This window comes from Photinus pyralis, unplaced genomic scaffold (assembly GCF_008802855.1).
Source record: "Photinus pyralis isolate 1611_PpyrPB1 unplaced genomic scaffold, Ppyr1.3 Ppyr1.4_LG5, whole genome shotgun sequence".
Lineage (NCBI taxonomy): Eukaryota > Metazoa > Arthropoda > Insecta > Coleoptera > Lampyridae > Photinus > Photinus pyralis.
In genome coordinates, this window is record NW_022170596.1 from 26,449,448 (window position 1) to 26,462,828 (window position 13,381).

The window sequence follows — 13,381 nt, forward strand, 5'->3', positions numbered from 1 at the left end:
TATTGCAGTACATTTAACATTTGCTTGAGTGTGCCCGAACGATATATACGTAATCAGGACTAATCTCAATAGATTAAGTACCTGTATTAGAGTCGTTAATGTGTGCATTTCTTCGACAATATGTTAGTAAGCCGGTAGCCAGCATAGTTTAATGTATCTCCAGTTCTCCACGCTTTTTTTTCTTAAATTGAGTGTTCAACTTTACTAATTTGTATAATTTAATTAAAGCGAAACAATACCATATTGATTTAATATGGATTTGAAGTTGCACAATAATGACAAGCCGAATCCAAGGGAGAACGCCAACATTCTTTCCATTTGCACTCTATGGTAAGTATTTTTTAATTTTTATTTTCCTGGCGCAAACACATTTTTAGAGAACCGTCATTTAATGTTGTCGCCGTATAATGAATTAAAACCAGTAGTGATTTAGATAATGTTAACCGTTCTTGTTTATTAAGGATGATACCTATAAAATTTAGAGAGGTTCGATTTACCTATTATATGACATTGAGGAGTTGCGATAACAACGATATTCTTTAAGTACGTTTATGCGTAGTGCATTTTTAGTAATCCCAAAAATGTATGATGCACTCAAAACCACACTAATTGTAAAAGATCCAATTTATACTTTTTTGAATTTCAAATAGAATACGCCACGGAAACCTTATACCTAATCAAGCGCCTTGGGGGATTTTCTTAGGAAGTCAATGATGTATTTCCTTGCTCTTCATTTCGTTATATTTCGGGAACAAACGACAATATTCCATTTTTGCCTTTATTTTTTGATATGATATGAAATAGTTTGTCATAGATTTTGCGAATTGTTTAGAATTTTTTCACGCAACAGCACGATAAAGGCAAAAGGCAATTTTGAATGTTAAATCTGAACTGTTTTCGTCTTGAAATTGCACTCGACTTCCAATTTTTATAGTTTTAATAGTCTTGACGGCAGTTCCGATTGCTTTTTAGGGAATTTTTTCGAAAGATTTTAGTAAGGTAATTAGTTTAGTGAAACTTCTGGAAGCCAAATATGTTCGTAAATATTTATTTATTCCTATGAAAATATTCGTTACCTATGGACTGCTTTCTAAGTTCGTAAGAAACCTTAAATTTCTCAACACATTTTTGTCGTTATTTTTGTAAGTAAAAGCACAGTAAACATGTTTAACTTTTTAAGGGTAAGGTATGTAGATGGTGTGTCTCGTTATTTTGAGTGATCGTTTTATTAAAACGGGAAAGCTCTTAGGTTGAAAGCTTTTTTGTGAAATGATCGTAAATAATACCTTCTGCCTATCGTTTTCTGTGTTCGAAAAAGGAGCTAAACGTTCTAATTTTCCCGGTGAACAAAATGGAAGTAACAAAAAGATTTCATTATCACTATTTTCAATCAGAACGCATTATTTAGTTGCTCGATGCTGGTTTCTTCGCCCCTTTTTTCTTTCGTCATGATACTTTCTTTAAAGTTTCTTTCTTTTTCACATCCCTTCTCCAACCTTCCTTTAACGATCTAAACTCTGTAGATGTGCTTCATATCTCCTTCACACCTCCACTTTTGTAGCCTCTCTTTCCCGGTTTTCAGCCCCTTACATTTACAGTTCTTCGGTTTAATCACCCCTCGTTCGTTCACTTCTCGTTTACTTACTTACGCCTTTTCTATTATATACGTTTATACGTTTCTTAGTTTGCTTTCTGATTTCCTGGCTAATAAATAAAATATATCTCAATCCACAATCCGCTTACAATTTTCTCATTATTCTGATTTCGATTACTTTCTTATCCTTAACTTTTTGTTCGTGGCCACGTTTTCTCACTTACCTAATTTTTTATAACGATGGATAAATTAAAACTACCCTATTTCCCTATTATAAACTCCTATTTTAAATGAATAAATTCGGACCCATTCACATGGACAATTTTAATGACTAAATAATCGGAATTTCGATGGAAATTACTTGAAAATTACACCCCTGGAAATAGATCCTTAAGTAAATGCTTTGCACATAATAAGTGAATGTTTTTGTAAGTCAATCTACACAAATTGGCGCCCATTAATAATCACGCTAAATTCTAATTACTATTCTCTATCAATGAAATTTTTTCTCTTATGATAAATATAATTAAACAGATCCAAAGAAAAACAATTAATAATATTTATTGATGTTTTACACATGGTGTTTACCCACGTCATTTTAAGTATGCAATGTAAGAGACAAACGAATATAATAAATTACAAACAAACATAATAATTATTCAAACTATTCCATTATTTCACAACAATTATTCGTAAAAAATTCTTCTAGTGAATAGAAAGCCTTTTTTATTAGATATGATTTAATTTTAGATTTAAACTCCTTTTCATTGCAATGTTTGAGAGCGGTGGGCAACATATTAAAAAATTTTATGGCAAAAAAATTAGGGCCGTACTGACTTTTTTTAAGACGTAATAATTAGGTACGTAATTATGCATATTTCACGTATCGTAATTGTGAAAGTCCGAGTGGCATTTCAATTTTTGGCAATTACTTTATGTTTATGTTTATGTAAATGATACAGGTATAATGTAAGGGCCCCTACTATTCTTTCTCATTATCTCCCATCCACAAAATGGCTTCTTATTAATGAAATACGGCCAACTTCACTAGTTGGTTCGTTTGCTTCATTTTTGCACTGCCAATTAAATAAAAAAGGGTAATAAATCAAATCCCATGCATGACCAACATATACCAGGTGGCATTTTTCACGATACTAAAATTATCTTAGGCGTATTCAGTGGTTTGGGGTAGACAACGCCAATTAAGATACTCACTTTAGCTCTAGTTACAACGACATTTCGTCTCAGAAAGGACAATCTTCAGTTCTACCAATGCTTATAAATTTACTCTTGAAATTGCAACTACACAATTTATTGGAAAATCCGCCCCCTAATTCCGAAACCCTGTAAATTTTCTCTGGTATGTAACATCTACCTTGAAATGTCAAAAAATTTACCTACCTTTATAATTTTCGAAAAAATAAATTCAAATTTAGAGCTACCGTTACAGTTTGTTTCCCTCTCCCCGAATGCATATTTCACGTTCTGTCATAGCTTACTCTTTCCTGTATTTTTCTTTCGGTACGCATTTGTCATCAACTTCTTTCCTTCTTCATGAGTATTTTCCGTCGACTATCTTCGCGTGTCTGTTCTCGGCCAGTTCTGCTCTCCTTTCTTTCTTTTCTTTTTACATTTCATTACCTACGCATTTTTCAATTAGCGTTTCTCCTCAGTGACTTTTTACACTGATTCCTTTAAAACCTTTCTTTCAGCACGATTTGAGACCGAAACCGAGGCCTACGAAAAAAAAAGGAATCGACCGATTTTAAGAAATCAAACGTTTTTATAAAGCACTTCGAAAGACTTCTCAAGCAAGCTATTACTCGATACCACTTGTCATTTAAAACTTTTAAGGGAATAACCCTGAGGGACAGAGGGTGAAAGGGGCTGAAGGAGTTTTTGCTTAAAAAGTTGTCCCCCTTCACAAATCTTTTAACGTGTTTCGAAGTTTTTTCTTTTAATCAGTGGTTTTCGATAAATCCGTGGTGGGAAGTTTTCAAATGAACACCTTGTATATTTATATATTAATCGGATTTTTTGCAATGTTTTCTAATTTTTCACTTTATTATTAGTAATCAGTAAACTGGGGAAACATTGGTCCTTTTTAGACAACTTTGGTCCATGCATACGCATATAAAACATATTCCTATTATAACTCTTGCTAAAATCTTCATATTTTTCTTGGTAAACAGCCCTGTTTGCATCTGGAACATTTTGTTACCCTTAGGCACCTACAGGCTTTCAAACTATAATAATATAATCGATGGTTTGTCATTATGTGGAAATTTCATTTTATCGACGAATTGCTCCATGGAAGTAAAAGTTTTATATTGAAAGGCTGCGGTTGCGTTGAAATTTTATAATATTATTATAAGAATTGGGTTGGACTTAAAATGTTGTTTATTGGTAATTTTATTTTTGAGGGAAATTTGTCCAAGTTTTGAGGCAAAATTCCACCAGCTTAAAGTAGCTTGATTCTTTTCTTGAAATTAATTTCGAACCATTTATATTTGGTTTTAAAATGACTCAAAATCAATTTATAAGCTTATAAACGTAAGGTAAAGCTTCCTTTATACAGCGGTCCGTCCATGCGTATGAAATAAATTCATTTTAGCGTTATTATGTACAGGCTTAAGTACAGGGAAGAAAACCTGAAAAAGGTTGTTATTGGTAGTTATAGTATAAAAATGTTATTCCTTTCTAGCACCCCTCTGAATTATAGGCACCTCTCAAAAATATTAAATTTAAGATGGATTTTTAGTCAAGTAAGTTAATTATTTCCGATTCAAATTAGATCTATGCTCGAATTTACGTCTTCTTTAGTGAAATAACCAAAATATGTTTAATCCGTGGCTAGAATCCTTGCAAAACTTCACATTGTGACAAAGCTTTTGGTTTGCGTGAAACCAATAAGGTTTAGATACTTGGACATTGCTCTGATTCTTCTCGTCATGGTAGTAGCAACATTACTTTACTCCTCTTACTTGCAAATATGTGATGCATCGCATAGATAGACGTTTTGAAGATTAGATTGCTACAATTTATTAAAAAACTCTTGGTTCACAAGTCTGAGAATCGATACGTTATCCTTTTTTCAATTCGGCGCATAATACAAGTTCATGAAAAACACATTATTATTATGTAATGTTACATAATCATAGCATCTGTTCAAGCAGAAGTACACTTTTTGTGTTTATGTACGTTATAGTGACAATTAATTTCTGACATCTGGTCACCTTAATTAAGAGTCGCTATCTCCAGTAAGTAACTTTTAAGAATGATCATCTCGTAGTATCTTCCCATTCGAAAGAAAGAAATATGGATTCATTAAGATGAAGCTTATTCAGACGTATGAATTGGATAAGGGCTCCAGTTTCAATTTTATTGTAATATAACTCACTTAAAGAGAATTAAAACAATCATTTTTAATTAAAATTCTTAACGCATTTCGACTGCAGTGCAGCCAAAGTGTCATTTAATAATATATAATCCACTAAGAGATAAATTAGTAGATGAGTTTCTAGAAACAGTTTAAGTATTTTGAAGGTTTGTTAAGCAATTTTTTGAACATCGGTCAAAATGTCTCTTCTTACGAATAAGCAGCGAATTTCGTGTGTAATAGCGAATAACGTATTAAATGTACATACAGAATGTAGCATCAAAGAACCCTCTGATTATAGTTTAAGTACGAGTACTTATATTTTTATGTAACTATACCATTCACTTTAACGATTTTGCTATTTTATCTTTTTTCCCTCAACATTTGAGCATTTTACAAATTTTGTTTCAGAGAAACTAAATCGCACCGGCGGTTAACTTTTGAATTGGGGCACAGAGATCTCTTCCACTTTAACATAATTATTTTTAAGTCTTTTTTTGAAATAAGAAAGTTTTTCATTGACCGCCAAGAGCCTAATATTATTTTAAAATTTGAAATGGTACCCTCGTAAACAAAATATGGCTCTGATTAGCAATTTCTACTAATACCAAAAAACCACACATTTCATAAGAAAATTTTAGAGAAAAAACAAGTCGAAGCACCAATTTGTAGAAAAAAGTTGTTTTCACAACCCGAGCTGCCATTAAAAAAAATATGGTTAACATGATGTTTATTAAAAAAGTTTTGGATGGATTTACAACTACCAAAGCGAAAATGATACACGATCAAAAGGGGTTACGAAATCTAGCAACTTAAAATAAATGTTCGAAATGTTGGTGGTATATCCGCCACCCGAATTCAATCGCAAAACCTGATTTGATCAAAATTTCTTTGCTGGTGCGATCTTATTAATCTCGATGGTTATCAATTTTGCATCATTTATAGACTGAAAAAAAGAATATTAATTTTGGAATCTGTTTCAAGGTATACGATTCCCACCTTCTTGCTTGGGAGGAAAAAGTCTATTGAAATATCTGATGTATACAAAACGCTACCCTACCATCAATCAAAATCATTGGGAGATAGAATTGAGCTTATTTGGAAGACAGAAGAATCTAAAGCTTCTAATGCTAAAAGGCAGCCATCGTTAACCAGAGTCCTGTTCAAAATGTTTGCAGCGAGTTATGCCCTCCAAATGATACCATCGGCGTTTAGCGAGCTAGTAGTCAGGTAAATGGACATGATCCATTGAGAGGGTTTCATTTGGGGGCATTACAGATTACTACAACCTTTGCTGTTGGGACAGCTGATAGCGTACTATGCTCCAGGACAGACGGACATCACGAAATCAGAAGCTTATGGCTACGCCGCGGGCGTCGTGGGCTGTTCGCTAGTCCTGGTTTTTGTCGTATCGCTGAATTTGTTGTCGTACACGCAAATCGGTATGCAAATGCGGGTAGCTACGTGTTCCCTAATTTATAGAAAGTCCCTAAAACTGAGCAAAGGGGCGTTGCGGGAAACCGCCGTTGGACATGTAGTTAACCTGTTATCTAACGATGTTAGCAGATTCGACTTCTTCATACAACTCTCTCAGTACCTCTGGATTGGACCACTCCAAACAATAATTGTCTCTTACTTCCTGTACAAGGAAGCTGGAATATCTGCGATAATTGGCGTAGTTGTGTTGTTACTATTCATACCCTTCCAACGTAAGAATTTTGCGGGGTGATTTGGGAAAACTTACAAAATTTGTTACAGTTGTGATGGCGAAGTTAATTGCGAAATTACGGGCCACAGCGGCGAGGAAAACCGATGAGAGGGTGCGTGTCATGAATGAAATTATTTCCGGAATGCAAGTTATCAAAATGTACAATTGGGAGACACCTTTCGTAAAACTGGTCTCTTTACTTCGCAGGTAAACATTTGCACCGTATTTTTGCAACTAACTATGCTGTTACTTTTAGGAGCGAAATAAAGTTTATACGAATAATTTCATTTATACAGGGAGGTTTCCTTTCTTTCTTCGTTTATGCGGCTCCTCTTTGCTTATTTATATCCATGCTGTTTTACTCGCACCTTGGAGAAGCAATAACAGCTAAAAAAGTGTTTGTACTAACAACATACTTCAACATACTTCGTATCAACATGTGCAATATATTTACGCAATCCACTGCACGAGCTGCGGAACTCAGTATATCAATCAAGAGAATCAATCACTTTTTAAGGAGCGAGGAGGTTGATCAAACGTTACTTGCCAACAAAAGTATGGCAGTTTTGAAACCAAATCCCCAACAAGATCACCACGCGATTTCCATCATTGATGGTCAGGCGAAATGGCTGGAGTCATCTACTGACCTTGTTTTATCGAATATTAATCTGAAAGTGAAACGTGGTTCTCTAGTAGCTATCATTGGTCCTGTTGGAAGCGGCAAGAGTAGCCTGCTGCACGTTTTTATGAAAGAGCTACGGTTGGTGAAAGGAGACATGGAGGTAATTGGTAATATTAGCTATGCATCCCAAGAGCCTTGGATCTTTAACGGAACTGTTCGCCAAAATATAATCTTCAACAAACCCTACTCGGAGCCACACTACAGAAACGTAATAAATCATTGCTGTCTCGACAGCGACCTTTCGTCCTTACCACATGGCGATATGACAGTGGTTGGTGAACGGGGAGTAAGCTTAAGCGGAGGACAAAGGGCCAGAGTGAACTTGGCTAGGGCAGTATACCAAAAAGCAGATATTTATTTACTGGACGATCCTCTTTCGGCAGTAGACACTCATGTGGGAAGAGAATTATTTGACGAGTGTATTAAAGGGTTTTTACACAATAAAACGGTCGTTCTCGTAACACACCAGCTGCAGTATTTGAAAGAAGTCGATAATATCATTCTTCTGGAAAATGGAGTTGTACAGGCAGAGGGAACCTTTGAAGAACTGCAACAGTCAGGTTTGAACTTCGCCAAACTATTACAGGCCGAAGAAAAGGACGCGAGAGTATCCTCTCAGAAGCAGTCGGAGGAAACGGATTTATCTTCCGCTGAAGATTCAGATGACGTTAAAGCTGATGGCAATGAGGAGCAAAAATCCGAGGGAACTGTCTCCAAAGATGTTTATAAATCATATATTAAAGCGGGCTCCAATTGGTTTTTTATATCTATTGTGTTTCTGTTATTTTTAGTTTTACAACTAACGGTTAGCTTTGCTGAAGTTTTTATTGCACGATGGTAAGCTTTCTTGCTTTGTGATGTGGAGGTTAACATTTTTCGCCAGGGTTACTGCGGAGGAGAATCGTTTCAACGCTACACACGCTGCACTAGAATCTGAATTTTGGAATCTCACCACCGAGACTTATATTTACGGTTATGGAGGAATTATCCTGATGATTGCGATTCTGACAATCTTCCGCAATTTTTCCTTCTACACAATTTGCATGCGATCATCCGAACGGCTTCATTACAATATGTTTAGCAGCATCATTCGGGGGACGATGAGATTCTTTAACACCAATCCATCAGGAAGGATTCTAAACCGATTCTCGAAGGATATGGGCTTAATTGATGATATGCTACCGGTAACCATCTTGGACAGTTTTCAGTATTCTTTTATGTTGTTGGGGATAGTTGTGGTGGTCGCTACCGTCAATCCATGGCTTTTGATACCAACTGTAGTCATATTCGTTATGTTTTACTTTCTGAGGGCGTTTTATTTGACTACTAGCCGCAATGTGAAACGATTGGAAGGAATCGGTATGTATCTACCCAAAGCGAAGACAGTGATACTTATTGAATTTTCAGCAAGAAGTCCTGTTTATGGACACCTGAATGCGTCTCTACAAGGATTGAATACAATTCGTGCACTACAAGCGGAATCCATTCTTATCGACGAATTTGATGGTCTTCAAGACTTACACACTGAAACGTACTTTTTATTCCTTTCATCATCGCAAGCATTTGCTTATTACTTAGATCTCAGTTGCACAGTTTACATAGCCTTAGTAACTTTCAGTTGTCTCCTCGTCGAAAGCTGTACGTATCTTTACTAGCATGTGTTCACGTTTTTAATGATGAACGCCTTTCAGCTATGTCAGGAGGAAATGTCGGCTTAGTCGTCAGTCAGTCCCTAGGACTTATAGGTTTATTCCAGTGGGCGACGCGACAATCTGCCGAAGTAGAAAATCAAATGACATCCGTTGAACGAGTGTTTGAATACCAAAAAATAGAATGCGAGCGATCTCAAGAAATCGAAGAAAAAAAGCCCTCGGATTCTTGGCCGCAATTCGGTGAAGTCAAATTCGTTAACGTATTCTTACAGTATTTCCCTCAAGATCCTCCCATTCTAAAAAATTTGACATTCACAATTAGACCGCTGGAAAAAGTTGGAGTTGTTGGTCGAACCGGAGCGGGAAAGTCAAGCCTTATTAACGCCCTCTTCCAATTAACTGATACTAGCGGTTCCATTTTAATTGACGGAATCGATATTCAAAAAATCGGATTGAGCGATTTAAGATCGAAAATTTCAATCATACCCCAAGAACCGGTACTTTTCTCGGGGACCATTCGTAAAAATCTAGATCCATTCAGCGAGTACGCTGACGAAATGCTGTGGAAAGCGCTTGAGGACGTTGAACTGAAAGATGTTATTAAAGAGTTAAGCCTAGGTAATATACAGTTACTCCAAAGCAAATGAAATTTAACCAAACTTTTCAGGATTGAATTCCGCCATATTTGATGGAGGATCGAACTTGAGCATCGGTCAACGACAATTGATCTGCTTGGCGCGTGCGATTCTGCGCAACAACAAAATATTAGTGCTAGATGAGGCTACCGCCAACGTGGACCCCCAAACCGATGGTCTTATTCAAAGCACTATTAGAAATCAATTTTCCCAATGCACAGTCATCACGATTGCACATCGCCTAAACACTATTATGGACTCCGACCAAATTCTGGTGATGGATTCTGGCACTCTCGTCGAATTTGGTCACCCACACACGCTTTTACAAATTACAAATGGAGTGTTTTATGGAATGGTTTTACAAACCGGACCGACGATGGCCAATTCATTAATGGAAATTGCCAAAAAGGTTGTACCGTCGAATATTGGGATTTCTTTAACTTGTTTTTTTTTAGAATTTTCACAACACGTCAGAAACAAAATGAAGTGATTAGCATTAGGAACTTTAGTTTAATAATGTTTTTGTGCGTATTTTTGTCAGTGAAGTGATGTATTCAATAAACTAATAAATCCATCTGGTAAAATTTTACAACTGTATTCCAACTAAAGGAAAATGTGGGGATGAAACTGCGTTCTTCACGGACCGATAACGGAATCGCCAGGCGATATGTTATGATTGTTATGTCGTGGGAATTCCCGAACATATCACTCACTTCTCGAAGGTGCTGCCCAAAATTTTTTTTGGCGGTAAGGCGTAAGCTGGGTCTCGGCGTAATTTCGTTCTTCTGGGTATCGCATCGAAGAAGATTTGCTTTTAAAAAGGCACGGCTCGGTACTGAACAGACGTATCTCTCCTTCCGGATATTTTATTACAATAATGGCCGTTTGCACCGACAAATTTAAGCGGAACTTAGCTTAAGCAAACAGCCATTAATAATTATTTATGATCCTATTTATTTACATGTGAAATGAAATTACACTTCTAACCGCAATTATTACTTTGTATTACTAATATAATAATATAATAGTCCAGTCAAATTACGGTTTGGGCTCGATGTTGTCACTGCACTAAACGAAACCAAGCGTATTCGATGTAAAAAAATCCGCTAAATCCGAAAATCATAGCCCCCCTGGCCGGAAACGGCCGGAACATATTGTTATTAACAAAAAACGAAGAAAAAATGAGGAGATGTGTTTTTTCGCATTTGACTTCGAATATCTCGTTAACTGTTGTTATGAGGGAAAGAATGAATAGAAATGAACTTTTTAGAATAAAATTTTCTATAAGATTTATGGCCGTTTGCACCGACAAATTTAAGTGGAGGTTAGCTTAAGCGTAGCTTAAAATCCATGGCGACGATTATTGAGACAATGGTTGCCATGGATTTTAAGCTACGCTTAAGCTAAGCTCCGCTTAAATTTTTGATAACAAAACAATATGATATGACAAATCAGATCACCGTAGGTTTCCTAGTAATTTATTAATTGAATAAACAAGTAAAAAAAGGATGCTTTGTTTTTCAAACTGGGTACTACAAGAGAGTTCTCAATTTTTTTATACACAGTTTAACTCGAATTAATACAAATCATTCATTTTGGTGAAATACAAGCATAAAAAAGTTCACGCTTTAAAGAATCGATCGGTGCGACCCGATTTGCAAAATCATTTTTGGTTGTTTCGAAAACTGGCTTCAAAGTCAAAGGCTGATTTCTCGTGAACTGTTAATCGGATTTGTACGTATTTTTTTTCACCTATTATAGAGTTACATTTTTTGTTTTTTTTGTTATATTGCGAGAGTATTCCATCTTCGAATTCCGAAAAAAAATTTTACAGTCCGTCGATTTGCAAGAATCATCGGGACAATTATTGGAAAAGATTGTTTTAGGGTTAAACCTCGGGTTAAACTATGTATAAGAAAATTGGGAACGCTCTTGTAGTCCCTCACTTTGAAAGACAAAGCATTCCTTTTTTAATTTGTATATTTAATTAATCAATTACTATGAAACTTACGGTAATCGGGTTTGTCACCTGACTGACTGAACCGCTTTTCATTTTCTTTATAACAAGCTTTTGCATTTGGATTTTGCAGGTACCAACTTTTTCTGCTTCTGCAAGTGCAACAATGCCACTGAATGGACTTCAACCGAAGTCGTTTTACTTACAACGACTTTATAAGCAAACGTCAAGTGACATTTCCATGACAATCATGGAATTGTGAATGATAAGCCCACTTAATGTGTGTAAATATGATTTTTTAGGCTATCATCACAAAAACGTTGATTTTGTGGTCGCTTTTGCGGCCATAAAGTTTCACTTTATTGTACGCTTCTGTCAAGCTTTACTTTAGTGTACACATCTGTCAAACTGTACTTATTTGAAACTGATGTGTGAGAAACAGTAACCTGTTTCATACAAAGCGTCTATCTGGTCTAGCCCCATCAAGGATTGGGTCATCTACGTGCGTTTTTTTCATTTTCGGACTTGTATAGGAATGTTTCACACTATTTTGCATAATCACAATGTTCACATTTAAAATTATAGTTTGACGTTTCAATCTTTGCTGCTTGGAGAACTTTTTGAAGTGTAGGTAGAACCAAAACATGAGGAAGATGTTATTGCTTACATTATTATACGAAGAATCACCAGCAATTAACCGAGAACACAAGTAGCTATCTATACCTACCATCAAAGTAGGTAATCAGGTTTCCAATAATTGTACAGCATGTTAACTATAAGGTCTTGGAAGCTACAGTTACGAAGAACCTATTGCATTTGACATTATTAAAATCTTGTGCAACGGAGGAAGTTGCGATTGTACTTTTACTCTCAAACGCCTGCTCTTATATCATACGTATATGACTTAGGGTCGCAACGCTTCCAGCTTCCAAAATTTCATTTGGGGTATCTGAACTGTCGCTATCACCCATTTTGATACGCACACACGCAAAGATGCTAATTATAATTACATAAGACAGGAAATGCTTTGTTTTTAATTGTCTAAGATAACTATGATTTTCAGAAAAAATATGTTTATGAGCAAATTTTTGAATTCTTTTTTGATGATCGCCTAAAAAATGTTGTGTGCAACTTGGCCAAAAGTGATTTGTTAGGCCTCATCTGAACAGCAGCTTCGGCCAAAAAAGATCACTTTTACGGCCTTGGTACACAAATAACTATTATTTTATTTGCCTAATTTTTAAATTATATATTGCAGGAATAATAAAAAATAATATAAGAAACGCGTGTACAATTGGTCTTTAAAGCACTTGCAACTTTTAAAAGTACTCCGCTATATTTTCCGCTGTTTTTTAATATACTATTATATGTTACATCATTAAAAAAGACGGTAATAAAAGACTTTTCACATGTATATTTTTACATAATTTTTCGCCAGCTTCCGTTGCAATTTTATAATTGTTGATGATGAACGATCCAAATGGGATATAGGTACGAGTATTTTCGCCCATAATCGCATTATTATTAATTAATTGCCCAAAAATTGACCAAGACAGAAAGAGCATATAAGTTCATTATTTTGGGTGTCAAGGTAATGTAGTTTGCCGTTTCCTTGATGAAATTGGTAAGGAATTGAAAATTTGCTCTACCAACTTGATGGTATGACAGAGAGAGCGCAATATTTAACTCCTTTGAGTCAAAGCAATGTGGTTAGCAGGTTCCCTGATACAATATGAAGATTTTTCTCTATACCAACTTAACCAAAATTGGAGTA

At 35.6% G+C, this 13,381-nt stretch overlaps 1 protein-coding gene across 1 annotated transcript; it reads left to right on the plus strand.

Moving 5' to 3' along the window:
• Window positions 1–18: 18 nt before the first annotated feature.
• Window positions 19–10,224, plus strand: LOC116171576 (probable multidrug resistance-associated protein lethal(2)03659). Its single transcript, XM_031488496.1, has 10 exons — window positions 19–330; window positions 5,958–6,203; window positions 6,252–6,682; window positions 6,732–6,888; window positions 6,938–8,200; window positions 8,247–8,722; window positions 8,771–9,001; window positions 9,055–9,633; window positions 9,683–10,059; window positions 10,106–10,224. The coding sequence occupies exons 1-10, from the start codon at window positions 254–256 to the stop codon at window positions 10,133–10,135; spliced, it is 3,867 nt and encodes a 1,288-aa protein (XP_031344356.1). The 5' UTR covers window positions 19–253; the 3' UTR covers window positions 10,136–10,224.
• Window positions 10,225–13,381: the final 3,157 nt, after the last annotated feature.